The sequence below is a fragment of the Sphaerodactylus townsendi genome, linkage group LG10 (assembly GCF_021028975.2).
Source record: "Sphaerodactylus townsendi isolate TG3544 linkage group LG10, MPM_Stown_v2.3, whole genome shotgun sequence".
In the NCBI taxonomy this organism is placed as follows: Eukaryota; Metazoa; Chordata; class Lepidosauria; order Squamata; family Sphaerodactylidae; genus Sphaerodactylus; species Sphaerodactylus townsendi.
Window position 1 is genome coordinate 27,608,647 of NC_059434.1, and position 24,460 is coordinate 27,633,106.

The following is a 24,460-nucleotide window of genomic DNA, read 5'->3' on the forward strand; positions in this document are numbered from 1 at the left end:
AATAGAACGCTACGATCGAAGTGTCGAGTTTTGAGGATGCGTGGCTGGGGCGTCTGTTCGGGCGCAGGCGCGTTCGGTGGCCTATCGAGGCGGCGAGGGGGAGGGGCGGCGCTGACGTCGGAGGGAGGGCGGAGTCCTGCTCGCGCGTTCCGTCTCCTCAGTCGCTTCAGCCGCCGGCGGGGAAGGGGCGATGAACTGGCTCTTCCCGCTCTCCAAAGCGGGCAGCGGCGGCGGGGCGGCCGCTTCGTCCTCGTCGGCCCCCGGGACCCCGCTGCCCTCGACCCTCACCAGCCTCCAGCAGCAGAAGCAGCGGCAAATCGAGTCCCTGCGGAGCGCCCACGCCGCGTGAGTGGACCCGCGCGCCTAAGGGCGGGAGGGAGGAGGAGAGAGGGGGCGTCTTCCGCGTTCCTTGTTTTTTCTCCCCACTCAAGCACCCAGGAATGGTCCTTGTCAGACAAGTGTTTACCCGACGGCGTAGAGAGCGAAGGGGGCGGAGCCGCACTTCTTCTGGCTTCCCCTTTCAAGTGTGAAGCTTCGCCACGGGGGCGGGGGGTCAGGTGTGGCAACTAATGATTGAGATGCATCCCTGATTCCAGGCTGCATTTATATGGCCATTCCCTGGAATCAGGTACGCATCTCAGTCATTAGGTGCCATCCCTGACAGCGCGGGAGGTGTCTTCCTTTCCACCCAAAAAGATGCCAGGCACAAATGCAGGCGAAACGTCAGGAGAAATTAATCTACTGGAATATGGCCATACAACCTGGAAAACCCACAAAACCCTAGTGATTCCGTAAAAACCTTCAACAATACAATTTGTGTTTCTCAGCAAAAAGTTACAAGAAAGGAAAAGAAAAATAATACAAATATAAAAGCATGAGCGAATCATAATACATTTTAGGAGTGATTATATTTAATGGATCTGCATTAGTCTTGTATTTTGTGGACATAGTCATATTACTTAGCAATTGTCCTGGAGCCATCCAGCAAAGGGAGGTCTGAACCTGGGTCTTCCAGACTCTGGTCTCAAGCTTTTAACAGCTACACCAGTTTGGCTTTGCTGTTGAAGATGCAGACTGTCACATCACAACACGTTGATCTAAAGAGCTGGGTGGATCCAGCCCAATATTAAGTAAGCTTGGCAGTTTCAAAGTTGTAATTAATGTTATTTTATAATGATCCATAAGAATTGTGTCACAGTGCATGTATGTTTTGTTGATTTGTAACAGGAAGAGTGATAAAAACCACAAGTATATAGAACATTCCTGATTTTAAGAAAATCAAGCTAGAAGTTCATCTCATTGGTTTTCATTTCACATTCTGAGTTAACATTACTCTGCAAATATCTCCTCACGTGAAAATTGATACTGTAATTATCCATGTAGTATAGAAAACTAATAAGTGTTGTGAGTGGTGCTGGGGAAAGTGACAGTGGGAACAAGCTGGACAGCCCCATCTAAAGACGGAATTTCTGGGCTTTGCAGCGGTGGGGCTGAAGGACAGACAACCTCTGGTGCCTGCCACCTCTGCTGGGGTAGGTAAGAGGGGGTGGGAGAAATGCATTGGTGCAAGGCTTGCACTGCTTCCTCAAGCTCTTTTGCTCCCCCTCCATTGGATGGGACTGTAAGCATGTCTATCTTGAAGTAAACCCCAACTTACTCAGCGGGCTTTATACCTAAGAATAAAAGGTATTTGCCTAGGAATAAAAGGTATTATTGCAGGCAATAAAAGTGAGATGCCCCAATGATTTCCTTGGAAAAATGAAAAGTGTTGAAGCAGCCAGTCCTTACTTACATCTCTGGCATATTTTGCAGTTTTTTGAATGTGCTAAAATTAGTGTTGTGACAAACCACCATGTGATGAAACCAAGCCTGGGAGAGCCACGCTTGTTTCTGTAAGACCTGGGTTCTTTCTCCAAAACTCCACACCAGCTGAGTTCTCAAGGATTTTATTGTGAAAAATTCAAATCAAAGGCCGTTTCCGCACGGCCATGCTGGGGGTTGGGTCGGGGTACATGATGCCGACCCAACACCCACCCACCCCGGGACTGTTCGCACAGACGGCGCTGTGCTGCGCCGTCGCCTGATCGACTTACCTTCCCTGCGACCGTCAGGCGCGTCGCCAAGGCCAGGGGACATCCCCCTGCCCTGCGCGACCGCTCCAGAGTCGCAGAGCAGGAGGAGCGTGTCCCCAGGCCTCGGCGGCGCACCAGACGGTCGCAGGGAAGGTAAGTCGATTGGGAAAAGGAGGAGGGATGGCGCCTTCCAGCCACTGCCGTTCACACGGCAGCGGTTGGAAGCCGCTGTTTCCCAAAAACCTCGCTCAGGGATCAAGGTTGGGAAACAGTGGCTTCGCGCCGCTGGGGAGGTGCAAGGGTGGCGCGGCTGCGAAGCAGCTGTGCTCCCCATGCAAACAGCTCCCTGGGGACGGCATTTTTGCCGTCCCCGGGGCGCTGTATTTGGCCCATGCGGAAAGGGTCAAAGAAAGAAATAAACTTCAGTTACAGAGATTTCACATCTAAACACATTCCTTTTGGACTCCTTTGTCCTTATTTTGGGAGCCCATGGCCCAGAGATGGTTCTTGAGGTGGAATCCCCCTAGCCTTTGGCTCCATGGCTCAGGAAAACTCTGTTCCGGCCACAAGGTAATTTAGGCCTTTGAAGTTTTACTCTGGTACATTTGCATAGGCTTTCCTGTTCTCTCTCAGCCCCACCTACCTCACAGGGTGTTTGTTGTGAGGGGGGAAGGGCAAGGAGATTGTAAGCCCCTTTGAGTCTCCTACAAGGAGAGAAAGGGGGGATATAAATCCAAACTCTTCTTCTGCTACCCTTTTCACAGGTAGTTGTGATTTTGATACAGTAACAGAACCACTTCATCACAAGTGTGTTAACACTTTTCATTGAATTCCTTTTTGTCTTTAGTTTAAACAACGTAAGGGGAACAGATACTGTACTGTTGTCTTTAAATTTTTCCCAGTATTCAACAAAATAATTTCCTCAACATCTTTGAATATGAATGGGTATAATATTTAACCTACACTTATTTTTACCTAATCCCACATTTCATTTCAAGTATTTGCTGCTGTTGGTACATAAAGTTAACATGGAGTACTTTTAAAATGAGGTACTGTTCCAGCTTGAATTCGTCTGCAAAACCTTCACCAGTAACTTTGTATCTTTACATTTAGATCTTTAGTTATGGAATCCTGCAAAAAATAATGTCTTCTGTTCCTTACAAACCAAATTTCCAAAGACTTAAAGTTCATCATTTTGAATTGGGAGGGTGAGCTCAAAGATCTCCAACAAAAGTGAAATTCAGAAAACTAAAAGTGAAAGAATTTGTGAAAGTAACTGGGTGTGGTAGATTAAAAATAGAAAGTAACACATGATCTCAGTTACAAAGCTGTAGATAGCTTAGTCATTGTTTCACATGCTTAGTGCATATAAATCTCTGGAATTTCAGTGTTAAAGTCCAGGCTTCTGAAAATTGTACCAAAGCTTAAAATGTTTGAGCTGATATTCTCATATTGCTGCAACACTTGCATAGTTTTCCATGTTGCATTGATACAGTTGTTGAGAGCCACATTGTCAACCAGCGTTCACATGAATATTGAATATTTGTTTTCATGGTTTCACCTATTCTGCCTTCTATATGCAAGAACAGGGATGACCCAGGCTAGATAGAGCATTGTGATACCTTTTTAATGGTCTTCTGCTTCTTGGCTCAGCATTTCAACTATGTTCACACTTATATGTCACTCCACCCCAGAATACTTTATTTATAGCAGGATACTTGAATTGTATGATAATATAACTTCGCGTAATGTAGGCATTTATAAACTGGAGGCCTTCTGAGCAGTAGTGGCCAAAAGATTCTGCTTACTAATATAGAGATAAAAGAAATATGGCAATTTACTGGTAAGCCACTTCAGGGGATCTGATGTTTGAGGATGTAAGATTCTTGACAGGGTAAGCTGGTTCATTCTTCATATTTACTTGGCATTCTTCAATTTACTTTGTATTACGTTCATATAGGAGAAAACAGAACATGGATCACAGTCCAACGAAACCTAAGCTTAAATCATTTAATTCTATAGAATTTAGATGGGGATAACGTTGTAAAGGCCTGAAAAAGATCAGAAAAAACTGGACAAAGAACTGGGTTTTTTAAGTGTTTATGTACTTCACTTATAACCCACCTTTCTTACTGACTCCAACACACAAAAAAATGATTTTTGTGTTTGAAATTAGTGAACTGTTTTTAAAAGACATTTTGAGTGCAAATTTTTTTTCTAATGGACAATTTGAATGAGCACTCAATATATTCTATGAAATTGTTTTGTTTTTCTTGAGGAATGAGTGAAATATGCTAAAATATCATCAGGTGCAACAGCTGTGGTTGTCTTTTGTTATTATTATGAAAAACTAAGGCAGTAATCTAAAGTTTTTCTATTTGGAAGTAAGTTTCACTTTCTTGAGTGGATCTTATGTTCAGGAAAGCGATTTTATGATGGCACTGCTAGGCAGTTATTCTTTATGTCAGTTAGTACAATTATGTATACTTCGGTTATGAATTATGTATTTTTTGTTATTAAAACAGCAGAACAGATTTAGATTTGATACAAAATCAATACATATTTCTGTTTTTCCCAAAATTCCAATGTGGGAGATTTCTGTCACTTCAGAATTATGGAAAATGTACATTGCCTGATAAAATTCGGGATTTAGAAGTGTGTAATATGCCCATATGACTTGCTGATGTAAATGTTCCAGTTATTATTATTAAATGTTCTTAATAAATGCCTTCGTTTCTTTTAATAGGATAGCAGAAATACAGAAAGATGTGGAATATCGATTACCATTCACTGTAAATAACCTCACAATTAATATTAACATGTAAGTATAGTATGGTCTAATTGTATGCCCCTTTGAACTCATAAGCTGTGCTTTATACATCAGGGTATGCAAACTTTTATTAATGGTTGATCAGATCTTCACTCTCTGGAACTAAATAACTGGTGGTTCAATTCTGAGAGGAGAATGATGGTTAGAGATTGTGAGTTTGGGGGGGAAGCTATGCACCCGCCTCCAGAGAGGGTTTATTGTTCTCTACAACCAACCAAACCAAGTCAGGATGCTTCCCCAATCCTTGTGGAACTGCTCTGTGCAGCTTCATAGGCTGCGCCTACCTTTTTGCTGGTCCAGGTCTGCACTTCTGTTGTATCAGTTTTCCTCAACTTCTTTCTGAAGTCCTGCTCTCAGAATAGATCAAAAACTTATCCCCAGTAAAAAGTCAATTGACGTGAAAAGTTCAGGTGCTGTTGACCAGTTTCTGAGGAAAACACACACAGAGGAAATTAAAACTTACATTGCCATTAAATTTTAGCCACCTGAGTGTAATTCTCAGCTATTTAGATTCATATCTGTACTGTCAAATGTTCAAAACTGTTACTGGACAGTAATTTCTGTCCGGTATTGACTTCTAACAGTAAAACTTTTTTTCAGACTTGCTTCCTAGGCTTCACAGTTCTATATTTTCTAGCTGTAGCCCATACACTATCTCTTACATCCCCAACCGTTTCTCTTAGACTATAATTCCTTAACTCCTTGATAGTCTTTTCTTCTTCCTCATTCTGAGGATTCCGAAAGGGTTCTCCCTACCTGGTTTCAGGGCAGCATATATAACCAATCCTATCTTTGTTCTTTTCTCACCAATAAACTCCCATTTTTACATTTTCAAGTTGCAGAAGTCAGCATTCATTCTAAACATTCACATGAAAAAGCTAAGACAGCACTTAAAAATATCTAAAACTGTGCGATGGGAATTTTTCAAATTTGATAAAAAGAATGATGTGTTTTTTGCATTAGTATCATGATAATTTATTATGTATTTGTGTTTTCAGTTTGCTTCCTCCTCAGTTTCCTCAGGAAAAACCAGTCATCAGTGTTTACCCTCCAATACGTCATCACCTAATGGACAAACAAGGCGTATATGTGACCTGCCCATTAATAAGCAATGTAAGTATAATTATTAGATGTTCTAATATAATGGTATGATAGTAAAATTGCAGATTGTTTTCATGATCTATAGATAACAGTATTGCATTGCAGATGTTTTGGAGTATGTTTCATCTTTTCACACACTTTCTGAAATAGAGCCTAAATGTCTTAGTGGTTTTCTAAAGTTAATGTAAGAGGTTTTTTTTAAACTGAGAAACTTGAATTTAAATTTGTTGTTAATGGACAAAAGCTGTTGCAGTGCTAATGTAAAATATACAATTTAAAAAGACACAAAGACCATACAGAATTTTTTTAAAAAAAGAGCAATGAGAACTGAAAGCATTTTTTGTGCATGTTTAAACTTAAAAACAGTGCTTTATAGCCTCAATATTTAGTTCCTTAATAAAATAGGTTTTTATTCCAGGTTTATATGACTATGCATTAAATCTGTGGTTTCAGTAGTAAATACTATGTACAACTACTTAATATTTCATGCAAAATTATAAGTCTGTGATGATATTCTGATTACAGACCTTGTGATTCATTAGTTCAATTTGTGAGATTCCCAGCATATATTAAATTACAGTCACAATCCCGCCTCATATTTCTGGGGTGAGGGGACACAGTACAGAAGCTTCCATGCTCAAAAATAGGTCTTGTAATCAAAATGTGTGTATCACTAGCACTTGTATTCCGTATCAAGGAACTGCCAGTGCCAGTTAACTTTTGTATTTCAATACTTTTGTTGAATAAGGTGCTAATCAAGGTTTGCAGCCCTGCTAAAATAATCTGTCTCTATAGTGTGGAATGCAGAAGGGGTGCTAAATATAATACTGCTTTTCAATCTCCAAACAGTTTACGATGCACTCAGACCTAGGGAAAATCGTTCAGAGTGTTCTTGATGAGTTCTGGAAGAATCCTCCTGTTTTGGCTCCCAGCTCAACATCATTTCCATAGTAAGTCAGTCAGAGGTAATGGAGACAAAAATTCCAAACGAAATGAAGACTAAACCCAAAATTAGGGTTTTTCCCAAGCTTTGTCTGAGCCAATGCACTGTTATGTTAATGCACAGCATAAAGATTACATATTTTTAAAAAGATGTATTTACAGTGTTCACATGGAACTGAATTATTGCACTGAGATGGGCTGTCGTATTTTGCTCTACTCTATTTGCAATCTAAGCTGCTCCATGTAACTTAGGCTCCTTCTGCACTTGCAGAATAATGCACTTTCAAACTGCTTTCAGTGCTCTTTGAAGCTGTGCAGAATAGCCAAATCCACTTGCAAACAGTTGTGAAAGTGGTTTGAAAACGCATTATTCTGCGTGTGCGGAAGGTGCCTTACTCAGAAGTGGTTCTCCTGGAGTATTTCTAATGTTGTGTGTTCTTAGTCCTGAATGCATCGTCTCAATGTTCTTAGTCCTGAATGCTGTTTCAGTTATCACTTTCCACTTGTCTTAATGTTCTCAGTGCTGAATGCATTGCCATCTCTTACTTTTCGATGCTTTTATACCCCATGCTGAGAACATGGGTAGAGGTGTGACACATTACACAGGTAGCAGGAACTTGTGGCATGCCTGGACAGGAACAGGATGGCCCATGAGCCTAGCTATGACATGGTCAGGCATGCACTTCCCTCTGCCTCTTCCGTGCTGGGCTGCTGCCTGTTCCCTAGCTCAGTAGACTAGAACCAAAAAAACTCGTTAGCACAAGAGCTACATATGCATTGTGTGTACTAGAGTGACATAATCTCACACTTTGCATGGAGATTTGTTGCCAAGAAATCAAACCAACCCTATCCAAAACATCTTATGTAATGTTGCTCAACAGTACCTTTATACATAAGTATTTCCATTTGAAAAAATAAAATGGGAAAATGTTATAGAATCTGTTATTAATGGTAGTTTTTTTCTCCTTAGCCTTTACAACAAACCAGCTGGAATGTCTCCCTATGCTCCTCAGAATTTCCCATTTCTTTCGCCGTATTTGTCTCAAGAGACGACAAGGTCTGTAGCATCCATGTCACTTCCAGAATCACGTTCGTCAGGTTGCGCCACAGATCGACCTGCAGCTCCTTCCTATGGCATGATAGCAGAGCTACCCTTGCCTGTTCCAACAGCAGAATTTTTTTCACAGGTGTGTCTGTGTGATGAAGTCTCTAATGCAAGCTGTTTGTATATACAGCCATTTAAAATATCAGATGCAAACATTTTGGTGAGGCTACTAAAATGATGTTTTTCCCATCTGGTGTACATCATGGAGCTCAATAACAGGAAGTGTTTCCTTGTGTCTAGACCAGGGGTAGGGAACCTTTAACACTCAAAGAGCCATTTGGACCCGTTTTCCACAGGAAAAGAAAACACTTGGAGCTGCAAATAATTTTTGACATTTAAAATAAAGATAACACTGTATATATTGGGTTTTTTAACCTTTTACTCCACGCATTCTGAGAAGCAAGATAGTTGTGCCACCCGCTTCTGCTGCCTGCAGGGCGGGCAATACATGAAGCCAAGGCTCAGCCTTGCCGGCCACTGGGAAAGCGCCCGCCCCGCTCCAATGGGGCGAGGCGTAGAGGGGAAGCCCACGGCGCGGCCCAGCTGATCCATCGAGGCAGTTAGGTGCGCCCGCCCTGCTGCCTGCAGGGCGGGCAAGGATGAAGCCGGCAGCTTGGCTCGTGGAGCCACAGTACAAGGGCAGAAGAGCCGCATGCAGCTCTCGAGCCGCAGGTTCCCTACCCCTGGTCTAGACTGGCTCCATGCGTATAATAGCTACTAATCCCAATTGCCCATACTGTGTAATAATCCACCCAACAAAGAAGTGTTCTTTTGTGGCACAGTTAGGGAGCAGGAAGAATGGTGTATGTTGATGTGAAATGTCCAAAAGGATAACATTCCACACTGTTCGCTTGCCATCCAAATCAGAAAGAAATGAAATCTCCAAAACAATATTTGCACCATTTAAAAGTGAGAGAACAAGTTAGAAGCTCATTTTTTCACTCATGATGATGTTCGTAGGCAGTTAATGTGTATGCCAGATTCATCCAAAAGCCTGAGAACAGAACAGTTATCTAAAATGCATTACTGGCATCTAATGTTTAAGTCAAAGATATTTACCAGTCTTAATGTTATTAAAATAAGGAATTCAATTCTTCAGAAGCAGCATGTTTCATTTATTTTTTTTATTTTTGGAATGTATACCTTGCCTATATGGAGGTCTCAGGGCAGTTTACAAGATTAAAAACAACTATAAAACAACAGTAAAGACATCAACCTATAATACAATCATAAAACCATATTAATACCCACATATTCTCCTCTACCCCAGACTGGCAGCTTCCGGGGGGGGGGGGGGGATCAGGGGAGTTAAAGGCCTGGGTTAATATGAAGGTCCTTTCCAGACACCAAAACCCATAAAGTGTTGGTGAATTTCTGCAGGGAAACTATTCCATAGTCTGGGGATGGCCACAGAGAAAGCTGTCCTACATACTCCCTCTCCCAGCACCGCAGCAGGGTGAGCCCCACCACTTGACCTTAGCGCTTGGGCAGCTCCATATGGGCGCAGGTGCTGCTTCAGGTAGATGGCACCCGAGCCAATTTGGGTTTTAAATATCAATGGTTAATTGTCCCCGGTAATGAATAGGGGTTTTTACTTTCATGTGCCATTTTATACTGATAATTGGACTGTAACTTTTACTTAAGTCTCTACCAAATAGATTCAGTTTCAGTTATCACTTTATACTTGTAACCATAGAGGGACTAGTCTTCGTATGATTAGTAGTCAATATGTCTTAGAAAACCATCTGCTTTCTATGTCTTACTTTTTAGGGGAGCCAAAATGGGTACAGTTACAAGATGCCTGATGTTCCTGAGGCATTTCCAGAACTATCAGAATTTAGGTAAAACTATAATTAGTATTATAATTGTATCAATTATAAATAGTATTATAATTGAGAGGTATAATTTTTACTGTACATTACCTGTTATTGTTAAATGTGTTTCCAAGAGTACAGCTTTTAAAAACTCTTCCTTTCAAAAAAGTTCTAGCTTCTTGTATCTGTTTCCAGTATATTGGTATATGAAAGAGAATCTAACTCGGTAACGTATAACCAGATCAGATGGCCAGATCTTCCCACATGATTTAGAGCGTGTTTGTATAATAGTCGAGCTACAAATTTGTACATGTTTCTACATGTTGGAAGGCATGGGATTTGCATGTACTTTGATTTCGGTGTACATAGTATACTTCTTAGTAGCATAAGCAGTTACACCAAGGTTTATTCCCTGGAAAGTTTGTCTGATCCAGAAGATAATGAATATGGTACCATTTGGTTAGTAAAGTAAATAAGTTCATCATCCATTGCATTTGGATGTTCATGTGCCTTTGTCTGTAGTCCTTCATTGTTGTTTCTGTGGCTTACATTCCTGTGAATCACTGCGGAATCATTTTCACCCAAGAGGAGCATGCCTTTTTGGCATTCACCAAAATACTGGAAGTATTTTCATTTCCAGGATTCTGAAATGGCATTATATTAGAAAATGTACACAGAGATTCCTAAGTAAGATACAAACTAAGTGTAAAAGCTTACTGTGTCAACAAGTAAAAGGAAGCATTGTTAAAACTTAAATGAATAGTTAAATATATGCAGTGGGGCTTCTTTGTTGCAAAATATTGTTCTTATTTCTTCTGAAATCTAGCATTTCACAGCTGACAGACATGAATGAACAAGAAGACGTACTGCTGGAACAGTTTGTTAATCTGCCTCAGTTGAAGCAAGTCATTAGTGATAAGGATGATCTAGTGAAAAGTATTGAAGATCTAGCAAGTAAGACTTCAAAATGTTTGAAATTGAACAAATTATGAGTAAATGACAGTCTTTTAAAATTGAGTTGTGATTTTTTTTGGCAGAAAAAAATTTACTTTTGGAACCTAGTTTGGAGGCAAAAAGGCAAGCAGTGCTGGATAAAGTAAGTGGGTGAAGAAAAAAATATTTTTATGGAGCTTGGGAAAGCAGTTATTTGATTTTTTTCAAACAAAATATTTTCCCCTCCTAGTATGACCAGCTTACTCAGTTGAAGGCCATGTTTGAAAAGAAGATGCAGAGGCAGCATGAACTCAGTGAGGTCAGTTTTGGTACTGTTTGCCTAATTGAAAGGAAGGGCCTTTATGACGCTGTGATCTTATACTTTTTGTCAGCCATACATCTTTGCAGAAGTTTCTGATGTTGCCTGTTGAAGGAAGTATGTCAGTGGTTCTCAACCTGTGCATCACGACCCCTTTGGGGGTCAAACGACCCTTTCATAGGGGTCGCCTAAGACCATTGGAAAACACATATTTCCGATGGTCTTAGGAACCGAGACACAAATAATTTTATGGTTGGGGGTCACCACAACATGAGGAACTGTATTAAAGGGTCGTGGCATTAGGAAGGTTGAGAACCACTGAAGTATGTTATGTAATTTTCAGAATGTTACTTGTTAGTATCAGGCTTGAAAACTGAATCTCTGGGTGCCCTTGAATCCTATTGTGAACCCCAGAAAACCCTGAACGAGAAAAACCTGCTTGCCGAGTGGGGAAGAGTTTGTCTGATCCTAATGGATTCCTCCCTCCTACTGCAGATTTTTGTGCCCCATTCCTTAACATTTCAAAGGGATAAAAGAAAAATGGTAGGACAGGCCTATTGGTTTGCAGTGTTTAGGATCCGATAACATTTTCACAGCCTTTTTGGGAACTGGAGCACTCCAGAAGAAACTTTTGGCATATTAAACTATTGACTCTGCAATCTTACTCTGAACTTACAGTTTTATTTGAAAATCAAATATCTCAGAGTATCACAAAATATCCGAATTAGGTTATTTAAATTTATTTTGTTTATTGAAAATATGTTTATCCCACTTTTCCACCATGCCCAAGGCAACCACAGCATGATCTTTATATCGGAGTGAGCTTGATTTGCCTCATGCTTTTTGCAGTGAGAATACGGCTTTCACCAGTTTCCAAAAACTGAGTCCCTCAATGCAGTTTCTTGTTCTTTCAAACATTCATTCAGGCTTCAGGCCTACAGTGAAAAGTTTCAGAGTGGAAAATAACTGAGTTGTTGCTTGTAATTCCGCAAAGTTATGGCCTTTTGCAACCTAGAGAAGAACCCAAGTGCTAGATGAGGAAGTCACTGGCATTCCAGTTAATTAGCAGATGATTTTACGAGCCTCATCTGTGAGAAATGGGCGGATTTAACTACCAATACATCTTTTGATTTTATCTGATCCTTTGGATTATCTGACTAGCAACAGGGTTGTGTGATTTAACTTCCATCACCAGCCGTGGATCTGACTGGTAATTGAGGTCCGATTAGTTCAGATCCCTGGCCTTAAAGTTTAGGATTTTCAGTGTAGTTTTTGTGTGCTCTTGGTGCCTTCACTGTGGCTCCTATTTTGACCTTGCTGCTCAGACATGCCTCTGATATCCTGATGCTCAGAAAGAGAGGCCTTTGAATGCTAGAGGATTTCAGCAAGATTGGTAACATCTGTATTTTGAACCAGTGCTATTTACTGTGTATTTAGTCTGTTACTTTACTTACTCAATGCTAATGTTCCTTTTGAAGTATTCTTGCACAATTTTAATAAATTCCTTTGATTATATTTTGTGATGTTTTGTCTTCAAGAGGTTTCAATCTAATTCACATGGTTACATCTACTAGAGTAATTGTTTCATGAAACTCTCACTGCAAGTGGACTACCTTGCAGGAGGGACTTTCTTTAATCCCAGAGAGGGCTGGAAGCTTGGCTTCTGGCTGTTTGGGTAGTGAAAAGGGGCTGGTTGCAGGTACCAAGTGTGAGGTCTTGTAATTTTGTGGTTTGCTGACTTGTAAATAAAATCCCCTGGACTAGCAGTTTTTGACAACCAAAATGTTATTCAATTGTATTTTCTCAGAGTTGTAGTGCAAGTGCTCTGCAGGCAAGACTGAAAGTAGCTGCCCATGAAGCAGAAGAGGAGTCAGACACTATTGCTGAAGACTTTCTGGAAGGGAAAACAGAGATAGATGACTTTCTTAGTAGCTTCATGGAGAAGAGGACAGTATGTCAAACTATTTTAAGTTTTAAAACCAGTGCTTTAGAAAAATATCAAACTTTTAACAGCATGCAACCGGTTGAGTTAAGAGCCATTTATTGGGGGGAAGGAGAGGGGAATTCAAGTCTTTGTGCCGTTTTGAATAGTGGATATGACAAAGAACCCTACTAGGACAGCTGTGTGCGTATCATTGGAACCCTGCCACTGTTCATTGCCTCCATTTGGCCAAGTGCTCTGCTGCTTCCTTTAATTCTGAACTATTATTATTGAAATACTTCTATCCAGCCCTTCGTAACCTTATAGAAAGCCCAAGACTGAATAAGAGGTGATCACGTGAATCTAAAATAACAGAAGCAAAGCAGGAAAATACGGTCTGGACCTCCTTCAGTGGCCTACTCCAGATCTCCAGACCTATCACTGGAAGAGCCCTGGAAGGATTGCTCTATTCCTCACTTTCCTGTTGGAGGGGATGGAGAAGAGGAGTTGATAAAATATGTACTCAATTGGGCCTATTTCCTCACAAAAAGTAGACTTGCTGGGAAAAAGCAATTGACTCATAAACTGCCTCATAATTTTATGTGGACTTGGGCCTTTGAGGTAGTAGACTTAAGTTCTAAGGCTATATAACACTGAATAGTGCTTGATAACATATACTCTGCTAGGTTGATGGCTTGCATGTTACAGTGCAAAAATAAAAACCCTGATGGCTGTTTCCCAAAGTTTCACCTCACTGATGACCAAGATACTTTTCACAGTTCTGTAGTGAGTTACAATGCTGAATTATGTGCACTACACAACATAAAAAAAAACGTGCTCCCTCCTGTATTTTTCTCTCCCATTTGAACAGGGCCACTTGGCACACTGTATTGCTTAATAAACCCTGCTCAAAGGAGAGCCATAATGCTCGCCAGGTTTAATGTTATGCCTTCTGCCTTGTTATATGGCAGATTTAACAAGCAAGAAAAGGCTAATAGATTGTGCCCGTAGCATGCCTGGTCTCCAGCTTGAATCTCTGGCCCACCAATTTACTACATACTGTTTCCAGATCCAAGCATGCTGAATCTTACTCCCTACACTTCCACCCGATCTGCACTGCACTTCCATATTTAGATTTACACTACCTTGCTGGACAATCCCGATCCCGTATTGTCGTATTAATGTCGATCATTTTCAGGTTGTGGATTGGAAATATGGTTGGTTCTAGCAGCATTTTCCCGACGCTTCTCAGATTCAGGTTGGTATCTTTCAGATTCGATAGCCAGGGCAGGGAGTATCTGAAACGGGAGGGTGGTGGGGAAACCCACGAGAATAGGCGGAATCAGGTCATGTTGATAAGAGCCCGAATAGCATGAGTAATGAAGACTGGTAGCTTCGGGAGTAACCGAAACAGCCGGCGGGGAAAGCATTCGAATAGTGCATCTCGGTTCGTGTTAGCCATGGTCATCCTGCGTTGTGTGAGTTGGTTTCGACAGTTCCGACCCGTATTTTCACCGGCAGCCGTTCGTTCACATTTCGTATTTCTTCTTCCCGCACCGTCCATGTGCCATGGATTAACTGCCTTCTTCCGGTGTAGTTCGACGTGCGCTGAGCGGTCCAGAATTTCGCTTTCACGCTTCCCGCGTCTCAGGCTTCGGCTTCATCATGCGTTCTCGGCCATCGCTTCTTCGGCCGAAATGTTCGCGCCCGATGCCAGTTCGCAGCGCTGGCGCACTATGTGTTTTGTTCAATAGCCGTACGGCATGCGATTCCCGGCAGTAGTTGGGAGGATCCTTCCAGTTCTTTGCCGAACGCAGCATCTGCCGAATTTTTTGCGTCTGCAGATTGCTCAGTTGCGCTTCATCGCTCTTTCATATCAGTGGTTCCCTGATGTACGGTAAGAACATCTTCCCTTTCAGATGGCTCTTTGTTCCTTGTGCCCATGTGGCTTGTTCCCTGGTTCGTTTTCGGGATTTCGTATTAGAGTAACACTGTGAGCCTCGCCTTAGTGATTTCACTCAGTGAGGTGAGTTCACGATTCAAAGCCTGCGCCGAGCGTACCAGCAGTTTTTATGGTGCCTGTTCGGATGAGATTGAGTTTTTGTGTATATCTGTTCAGGTTTTCAGAATAAAAACTTAATTGCTGGTTTGTTTATGATCACTAAAACATCTAAAATGGTAGTTTTCTCTCATTTCTTTCTTCCATAGAATGTTTGCGGATTTGTTGATAGGGTTCCAGAAACTTTGTTTAGTTCTTCTTCTAGAACTAAAACAAGTTCCCGGACCCATACTCAACAAGATCCAACCAAACATCCAATTCTACTATGGAGAAAGAAAATGAAGGAAAACTACTTCATTTTAGATGTTTTAGCTATCCAAAACCAAACCAGCAATTGGGACACATAGTATACAGAAAACCTACTCACACAGACAGATATCTACACAAAACTCCAATCACCAATCCAGGGCAAAAAGGAGCACCATAAAAACCTTGGGTACATCAAGCAAAACAGAATCTGTGAACCTCACCTCCTACAAGATGAATTGAATCACCTAAACAGGGCTCACAGGCTAATGGCTACTTAATACAGAAATCAGAAGGGCTGCAAGACCAAGAACAAGCTACGTGAACAAAGATAAAGAGCCATCTAGAGGGAAGGTGTTCCTTACCATACATCAAGGGAACCACTGATCGCATAGGAAAATCCGATGAAGAAGCACAACCTACAAACAATCTACATAGACCCACTAAGAAAAATTCAACAGATGCTACTGCTCAGCAAAGGATAAGAGGGATCCTCTAGCTACTGCAGAGTCTATCGATACCATGCAGCTGTGGACAAGTCTAGGAACCACCAAACGCAGAAAGACAGACACGCATCAAAGAACACGGAAGGCACTGCAGACTATTTCCAGCTGAAAACTGGGCAATAGCGAACAACACATGAGGATAAACCAACCTGACACAGAATATTATTTGAAAACAGAAATTTGACCACTTGAAAGCCACTACTGGCCAGACTACACAGAGAAGCTAAATTGAAACTATAAGCACATGGACAATTTTAACAGGAAGGAAGAAACTCTGAAAATGAATAGAATCCCATTGCCAGTGTTGAAAATACTTCAGGGTCAAGACTGTAAATGTCCAGCTCCACACAAACACAGGGATGACCATAGACAAAAGAAACAGGCCAGGATACTTATATTCAGATGCTCCCACCAGTGACCTTAAGTATCTACAGGGTTACTCCCAAGCTATAGTCTCATTGTTACCTACTTCTATTCAGATGCCCCCTAACCATTGACTCATTGCCACTTTGTTACTCATAGACAAGGTTTCCCACCCACCCTGGACACACCCCACACACCCTGACAGATATATACTCCACTTGTTTTTTCCAACATCAGATCCTCCTGAAGATGCCAGCCACAGATGCAGGCTAAAATAGGAGAGAATGCTGCTAGAACACGCCATACAGCCCGGAAACCACACAGCACCCAATCCTGATCCTGCATTGTCGCTTCAATGCGCTCTGATCATTGTTGTGGCTTCCGACAGCGGTTTACCAGCAGTATTTCCCCGACGCCAGCTTCAGAGCCCAGGGTTGGTATTGTGATTCGAGCAGCGGGAGATATTCGTCCGGGTGTAAGCAGGCACTACGGCGAAGGCGCAACCGTGTCAATAAGCCGTGGCATTCAACAGCGCAGAGTAACAATGAGACGCACAGAGTAACCCTGTATGGCGCGTTTGGCTGAATAGTATCCCGGCCTGTTTCTTTGTTCATGGTCATCCTGTGTTTGTTTGACGCCGTTGTCACTGGCAGCCAAGTTCTGTTCATTTTCAGAGTTTTCCCCGTTAAAATAACCACAAGCCATGGATTTCGGTTTTCTGTAGTTCGATCTATACAGAGTCCAGAGCCAGTCAATATCTGCGTTCAGGTTGTTATCACATTGCCGATTTTCTCTGCCGAAATAGTTCGCAGTGCCTTCTGTTCTGACAGTTGCGCCGCCGGTACCGACTTCAGACTCCCGCAGTAGTTGGTGATCCTCTTAATTTTCGTCGAACGCATCTGCCGCTATAATCTCGTAGATTGCCTGTAGGTCAGCCACGTTTGTATCAGTGGTTCCTCGATGTATGGTGTTACCCTCTTTCAGATGCCATCTTGTTCATACATCTGCAGTCTTCTGATTTCGTATTAGAGTAATATTAGCTCACTGTTTATGATTAATTCATTCGAGAACATTTTGCTCATGCCGATAAACAGTTCCTTTTTTTTCCCGCTTTTGTGTAGGTTCAGGTGATTGTATATTGTGTGTTCAATAGCTGGTTTGTTTAGATTAAAACATCTAAATGGTTTTCTTCCATTGATAGCTTATGGGATTCATGGTTCATGGTTTAGTTCTTCTCTGTGAACCAAACAAGTTCCTGGACCATATCAACAAGATCCACCCAAACATCCAATTCTACTATGGAGAAAGAAACAAGGAAACTACCATTTTAGATGTTTTAGTCATCCGCAGTCCAAACCAGCAATTGGGGACACAGTACAGCTATAGAAAACCCACTCACACAGACAGATATCTACACAAAACCCAATCACCATCCAGGGCAAAAAAAGGAGCACCATAAAACCTTGGTACATCAGCAAAACAGAATCTGTGAACTCACCTCCTACAAGATGAATTGAATCACCTAAAACAGGGCTCTACCGGCTACTGGTTACTCTAATACAGAAACTGTGAAGGGCTGCAAGACCAAGAACAAGCCACATGAACAAAGATAAAGAGCCATCTAGAGGGAAGGTGTTCTTACCATACATCAAGGGAACCACTGATCGCATAGGAAAAACTGATGAAGAAGCACAACCTACAAACAATCTACAGACCCACTAAGAAAATTCAATACGTTACTGCTCAGCAAAGGGATAGATGGGACCTCAGCCACTGCAGGAGCTCCATCGACACCATGCAGCTGTGGACAAGTCTACATAGGGAACTACACCAAACGCACAGACACACGACAAAGAACACCTAAAGGCACTGCAGACTATTTCAGCCAGAAAAAAAATCAGCAATAGCGAACACATGATAAAACCCTTTCAAACCTGGACACAGAAATATTATTTGAAAAAACAGGAAATTTTGGACCACTTGAAAGCCACCACGCCAGACTACACAGAGAAGCAATTGGAAATCCATAAGCACATTGAATAATTTTAACAGGGAAGGAAGAAACCTGAAAATGAACAGAACGGCTGCCAGTGTTGAAAAAATACTAGGGTCAAGACTGTGTCAAACCAGCTCCACACAAACACAGGATGACCATAGACAAAAGAACAGGGCCAGGATACTTCTATTCAGATGCTCCCACCCAGTGACCCTTGCTATCTACAGGGTTACTCCCAAGCTATAGTCTTCATTGTTACTCATACTTCTATTCATGCCTCAACTATTGACCTGGTTGCCGCCTTTGTTACTCATAGACAAGGTTTCCCCACCCACCCTGGACACTCCCCACACACCCTGGACAGATATATACTCCACTTGCTTTTCCAACATCAGATCCTCTGAAGATGCCAGCCACAGATGCAGGCGAAACGTCAGGAGAGAATGCTGCTAGAACACGGCCATACAGCCCGGAAACCACACAGCACCCAATCCTGATCCTTCTCTCTGTATGATAGTGGCAGAATTTCTTCTGGAAATTGCTAAATGCCAGTAGATTTCCTTCCACTTAACATTTATTTCCTGTACTGTATATGTTTTTTATCAGTTTTTTACTACTGTTGTACTGTTGTCTATGCCAATAAAGGCTTGCTGGGAAAAAATTACTTTTCATAATGTCCAGCAAATAAGGATATCACAATCTACAATGCTCCTTTTGATCAATTAAATGGAAACACCACTATAATGTTTTGAGCAAATGCTAAAAAAAGCTTTTTTGAGGGTTTTTTCCCATTTTTATTTGCAGTCTGCTGACATTCCATGTCACTTTTATATTCCATTTGTTGTGTAGTGATTATTTTATGACCCCCCCTTTTTTTTCCAACTATCACATAGTGCAGGCTAGATCATTCTAAGTTTCCAGGCAATCCCAAGTCTAGTCATTGTCGGCCAGACCAGCTTAGCTTCAGCAAGTCTCCGGCATCATGTGCCATTAAATCATGACTGGTTTGAATAATTTATGCAAGGATACCTTTTTCATACCCTGATTTCTTTGAATTTTGATAGGATGCCCTTTTCAGTTCTCCAATTGGGTTGCACTTTAAATGAAAAGATGCCGTGATCAGAGATGCTGCTTTTCTACTCATGTGTTGTTGGACTAAACCAAAGCACTTTGGGAGCGGATATTTATCATGTATATTGCTGAAAACTTGCATGTTGTAACTGACTAATGAATCTAGGCCCAGTGACTAAGTCACAGACACTGAACCTTATAAATGTTTCAGTTTTAACTTTATTTGATATCTTTATTTTTAAAGAGATCATGGTGGTGTTGTAAATATGAACACACTTGAAACTAGCAATTCTTCTTTATTGCTATCATCAGGATATTTACCCTGTTTATATTCATGCTGAACTAACCAGGGTAGTGCAACACAATGTATTTGAAGAAAACGTGGAAATTGATACAAGTGACAGATGGTCTACAAATCTAAAAACAAAGGTGATAGGTGAAATATCTGAGTAAAGAACAATGTCGATTTCTCATTATCTGGTAGATTTGCCACTGTAGAAGAGCCAAAGAAGAAAAGCTTCAACAGGCAATATCAATGTGCAGCCAGTTTCATGCTCCACTATAGGTATGTTTGTATATTTAGTTCTCCTGTATACAACACATCCATAACAAATTTGTACATACATTCATGTAATCTGTGTATAGATTCTGTATAATGGGATAGCATGATTTCACAGTACTTTGTCAGGACAAGGTTGCTGCAGAATAACGAGTCTCCAGAAGCCACCCACCTGACTGCTGGGTGCAATTAAGATATTCACATTAGATACAGTCTAAATTCTTGAACTAGTTCTTATTTCAGAAAGCACTCGTTCAGATCCGCATGTTCAGTCAGTTTAGATCTTTATGGGACAAAACAGGTACCTTGAGCTGTGTTTATAAACCAACTGGAATCCAATGAACATCTTCCACTATCAGAGGGGTAGGGGGATACAAACACTATGGTATATCCAGTTAGCCTTGCCACTGAATTTTGAATCCACTGAAGTTTCTGCATGTTTTAAGGCAGGGTTGGGGAATCTTTTTTCTGTCAAGGGCCATTTAGATATTTATAACATCATTCACGGGCCATACAAAATTATCAACTTAAAAATTAGCCTTCTATATTTGGTCAAACATTTGATTAACTCACCCCTAATGTGATGGCTGGAACTGCTTCTCTTTGGTGAGGCTTGTGATGTTAGCTGGTATTGACAATGTTGCTACTTACAACTGCTTTTCCAGGTTTGAATTTTGAGACCTGCAGTTGCCCTGGCAGGGCCAGACCAAATGATTTCACAGGCCTCATATGGCCCACGGGACGGACATTTCCCACCCCTGTTTTAAGGACAAGTCCCTGGTGTAATATTTTAGCAATAATCAAGCATGGCAATGACCAAAACATGAGTAACTATGAACAGATAATATATTCCCGGAAAAGAGCACAGCTGGAATACCAACCAAAGTTGGTAGAAGGCATTTGGTGCAGTGAAAGCATCACTGCAGCATCAATATACTGATGCTGGGCAATCCTAGAAGCATGGACAGGCCAATCTGAAACCCTGGGTGGACTCTTCGGTGCTGCCCTGCTGCCTCCAGAGGGCTTTCTGGTGGCATAGAAAGGGAGAGCGGGGAAAAACTCACCACCAGAAAGCCCTCCATTGTGCTCGGTGGACGTAGGTCAGCCCCAAGGGCTAGGGCTCCTGGCCTCAAACCCTGGGCGGAAAACTAAAGTTGGTACTGCCCTTAGAATGCCCCTAACCATGCCAGCGCAGCATCCCACTCCCTGGGTATCCACTCTCCATGCACCTGCTCCAGAGGTGAGTCTGCCCCCACCCTCTAGATTGGGCTATTAGTATTCTTTTATTTTACAGGGATATTTACATTGACCTTTGTTTTGCATAAAGAAATTAAAAGGCATATCATGGGACTTAAAGACGTACATCAGTTGCCTATCTTGTCTTCATTTGAAGTTATTGCAGCAGTCAGTGTATATTGAAAATGAGACATTTTACTAACCATAGTTATGTTTACATTCACAGATTTTCCCAGTTTCCAAGGCAAGTGAACAGATCCAGCAAAGCACATTTTCATATGTATTTTGCAAAGAAGCATTTCATCTTGGTTGTATTTATAGAACAGTCTATAAGAGCTGGATTTTTTTTGTATAAATTAGAGTCTTTATATGATCATTTTATCCAAGAAATCCTACTGCAATTTTTGCACTAATATTTTCTGTATTTATTATTGATAATACTTACCATGTTTAAGTTTCTGCTGCTATCTCCACCTACTTTATAGATTAAATATCTAAACATGCAATTTTGACTAGCTTTTTAAATTGCATACTACACAAACCATAATGTTTGTATTTAAATGTTGGCTGGTTTGGGGGAAATACAGAAGTGGTGACTGCTTAAAAGTAAGCCGCAAAGTATTGTGGAGCAAGGTGTGTCTGTTAACACTTCCACATAAGAGTAACCTGTTTCTTTAACCAGTTTTATTTATGTTGAGAAACGGTGCATTGAAATTAAGCACTGGTGGATTGTAGACTCACACTGAAAAATCCCATGCAGCCTCTAAGTAGAATTGTAGCTTGGGAAGACAGGCAGTCTCATCCACAGTGGAGGTAGAAGTCCACTGTGCCGATGTGACGCATCCCAACTGTTCCCAAAGAGGCTTCCCAGCAGCATGGGAGGCTCGCAAAGTTCAACAGTCTCCCCGCTGCCGAGAAGCCTCAGTGGGCCACAGTGGATTTACGCCAGCCAAAAGGCTGTCTTAAGTCCAGATTGTGGCTTGCTGGCAATATGTCAGCAAAGGCTGGGTGGGAGCTGACGCTCTGACTCTCCCCTGATATATCAGCAAAGGCTTATGGATGCTGCCGCAGTATCTTACACCACATCCCACCCTTGGGGAAAGGCAGCAGCTGTTTCTCCCTTCTGCTGGGGTAAGTGCTCTGTAGAGGGCAAATCCGTTCACTTGGGTTGATCCCCGCCCCCTCCCATGGGCTCGGAGTTATTTAAGCATTGCCTTTCCAGCCTGTTGATGAGGACCGTCAGCTGCCTTCTTTCCAAGAGAGATATCTGAGGGTGTATCTTTTATGGTCTTCTCAGAATGCTGAAATTATCTGCTTTTGGAAATACAAAAGACTACATGGGCATCTGAGCCACAGGAAGGAGCAGTATGGTACTTGTCCTCACTCGAAGCTAGGAGACACAGGGGAAGCAAGAAAAAAGAGTGTGGCAGAATGAGATTTCAGTACTTATGAGAAATTGGGACAGAAGTACATCTGTTTGAAGTCATGTTGCTACAGCGATGAGGAAATGACAGCCGCTCTAACTTAACCATTTTGTGAGGGGAAATTCAGGATACAACATTGAGAGTAAAATGAAGGAATTTTATTTTAGATATCATATGGTGCTTATAGAATGATGTAATCACTCTTGAAAATAATGATTAGGTCATTCAGATTATTTTATAGGCAATTATATTATTGAACCCCATGTGTCAGTGGCAATTAATGGTAAATGTAATTTTTTGTAAAATGAATAGATCATTCCCCCCCTTATTTTTTTTACCTATTAAGCTTCCTTTTACTAGTAAAGATAACAGTAAAGATAAAGCTGTAAAGGCCTTTGAAAATTTCCGTATTTGAACTTCAGTTTCCACAAATGAGAACAGCTGCGGCATTCAGTTTCACAAAATTTTGGGAACACATCTTGAACTGGAAATCAACAGTCTGGTGGAACGAATATTGCTGTAGGTGTGACTTAAATTGTGCTGCTAGCACTTCATTACTTTGTGGCTCCTCTTTTTGCCGTTTTCCTGGCATAGTTGAAGTCAAGTGGAATTTATTTTTTTTTAATTGGGAAGATTCGGTGGGTGTTATCTTGCCATGCTACTGAGCTACATCTTGCCATGCATCTCAGCTACTCTGTGCTATTGATGTCCTGTGTTGGGCAGCCCAGTTTATAGGTTTGAGGCTTCTGTACCCGTAATTGTCACAGTGCCCTTGACAGAAGGCCTCATGTGCTCCAGGCTCCTGGTAAAAAATTGAATCTTGAAATCTATATACTTTTTAAGGTCAAATAAGGATTTTTCCATTTTTTAATTTCGAAGTATTCACTGTAAATTTTTAAAACCCTGATATCCCCATAGACTGCTTGTTCATATGGGATTTTTCATTCACTTTAACAGGAGCTCCCTGGCGCAGAGCCGTATGCTGCACTACCGCAGTCAAAGCTCTGCTCATGGCCTGACTTTGATCCCAACAGAAAGTGGTTTCAGGTAGCCGGCACAAGGTTGATTCAGCCTTTCATTCTTCAGATTACTTGGTAAAATGAGTACTTAGCTTGCTGGGGGTAAAGCGTAAATAACTGGGGGAAGCAACAGCAAACTCACCCTAGTAACACAGTCTGCTTAGTAAACATTGTGATTCAGTGTCACCCTATGGGTCAGGAATAACCCAGTGCTTGCACAGGGGGGCTATCTTTACCATTTTGAAAATCAAGGATGCAGGGTAGGCTCCTTGACATTGGACCTTGATTTCCTGCCAAGCTGTTTCTAATCTAACATTTACAGGCACCAGTTCTTGTGGTGTACAAAGCTGATTTGTCAGTGATGCCGTTAATCGCCTTCACGTTTCTTCAGTGTAGCATCTAAATATAGCGTGGATTCTTCCCAGTCTCATAACAGTAAAAATGTACAGGTTATACAGCAAATGAATCTGACATGTTATCTTACCAGTATTCCTGAAAATGTCTTGCACACTAAAGGCGAAATCAGGCTAGTGTGCAAAATGATTGCTAAGTACAGTTTGGAACCACCAAAGTTTGAAAGCCACAACCTTTTAATCAAGGACTCTGTCATGCCTCTCAGTTTGGTTATAATTTTTAAGAATAGAAAAGGGTTGTGTGTTTTTTCTTTATGTAGAGTCAGTTCTCCCTTTTGTCTTTAAAAATGTTTTCCAGAACTCCTTTATTTCTAGAAGTACATAAATAGTATGTTGCATTTCTATAAGCTTTATCTGTATCCTGGTCCAGGTTGCGTGAGAGCAGCTGGATGGTCTCCTGACCACCTGGAAACCTTTGCGGCTGATCTGTTCCTTGAAATCAATGTGTAAATAAATACATCTTCTGTATTGTTTATATACAGTTACTGCCTTGTGATCTCCATAATCTCCTTGTGCCCCACAAAACTTACT

The 24,460-nt window shown here is 41.5% G+C and overlaps 1 protein-coding gene across 2 annotated transcripts; it reads left to right on the forward strand.

Moving 5' to 3' along the window:
* The first annotated feature begins 119 nt into the window (after window positions 1-119).
* VPS37A (VPS37A subunit of ESCRT-I) lies at window positions 120-24,410 on the forward strand. 2 transcript variants are annotated; one of them, XR_007245653.1, is made up of 13 exons: window positions 120-345; window positions 4,819-4,893; window positions 5,901-6,015; window positions 6,853-6,953; window positions 7,916-8,132; window positions 9,821-9,891; window positions 10,691-10,818; window positions 10,902-10,960; window positions 11,048-11,116; window positions 12,924-13,067; window positions 19,763-19,843; window positions 21,300-23,926; window positions 23,966-24,410. XR_007245653.1 is itself a non-coding variant. In XM_048509867.1 (12 exons), exons 1-11 carry the CDS (start codon window positions 191-193, stop codon window positions 19,841-19,843), a joined length of 1,215 nt encoding a protein of 404 aa, XP_048365824.1. In that variant the 5' UTR covers window positions 120-190; the 3' UTR covers window positions 21,300-24,410. The 2 variants fall into 2 exon arrangements, 1 of the variants encoding a protein (XP_048365824.1); XM_048509867.1 differs by having other exon boundaries at window positions 21,300-24,410.
* Window positions 24,411-24,460: the final 50 nt, after the last annotated feature.

What these genes read in the sequence shown, in the direction of transcription:
- VPS37A (XM_048509867.1), top strand. Translation starts at nt 191, where the DNA reads ATGAACTGGCTCTTCCCGCTCTCCAAAGCGGGCAGCGGCGGCGGGGCG. An exon ending in CCTGCCCATTAATAAGCAAT is followed by an intron (nt 6,016 to 6,852) that starts GTAAGTATAATT and finishes ATCTCCAAACAG; the next exon opens with TTTACGATGCACTCAGACCT. An exon ending in AAGTATTGAAGATCTAGCAA is followed by an intron (nt 10,819 to 10,901) that starts GTAAGACTTCAA and finishes TTTTTTTGGCAG; the next exon opens with AAAAAAATTTACTTTTGGAA.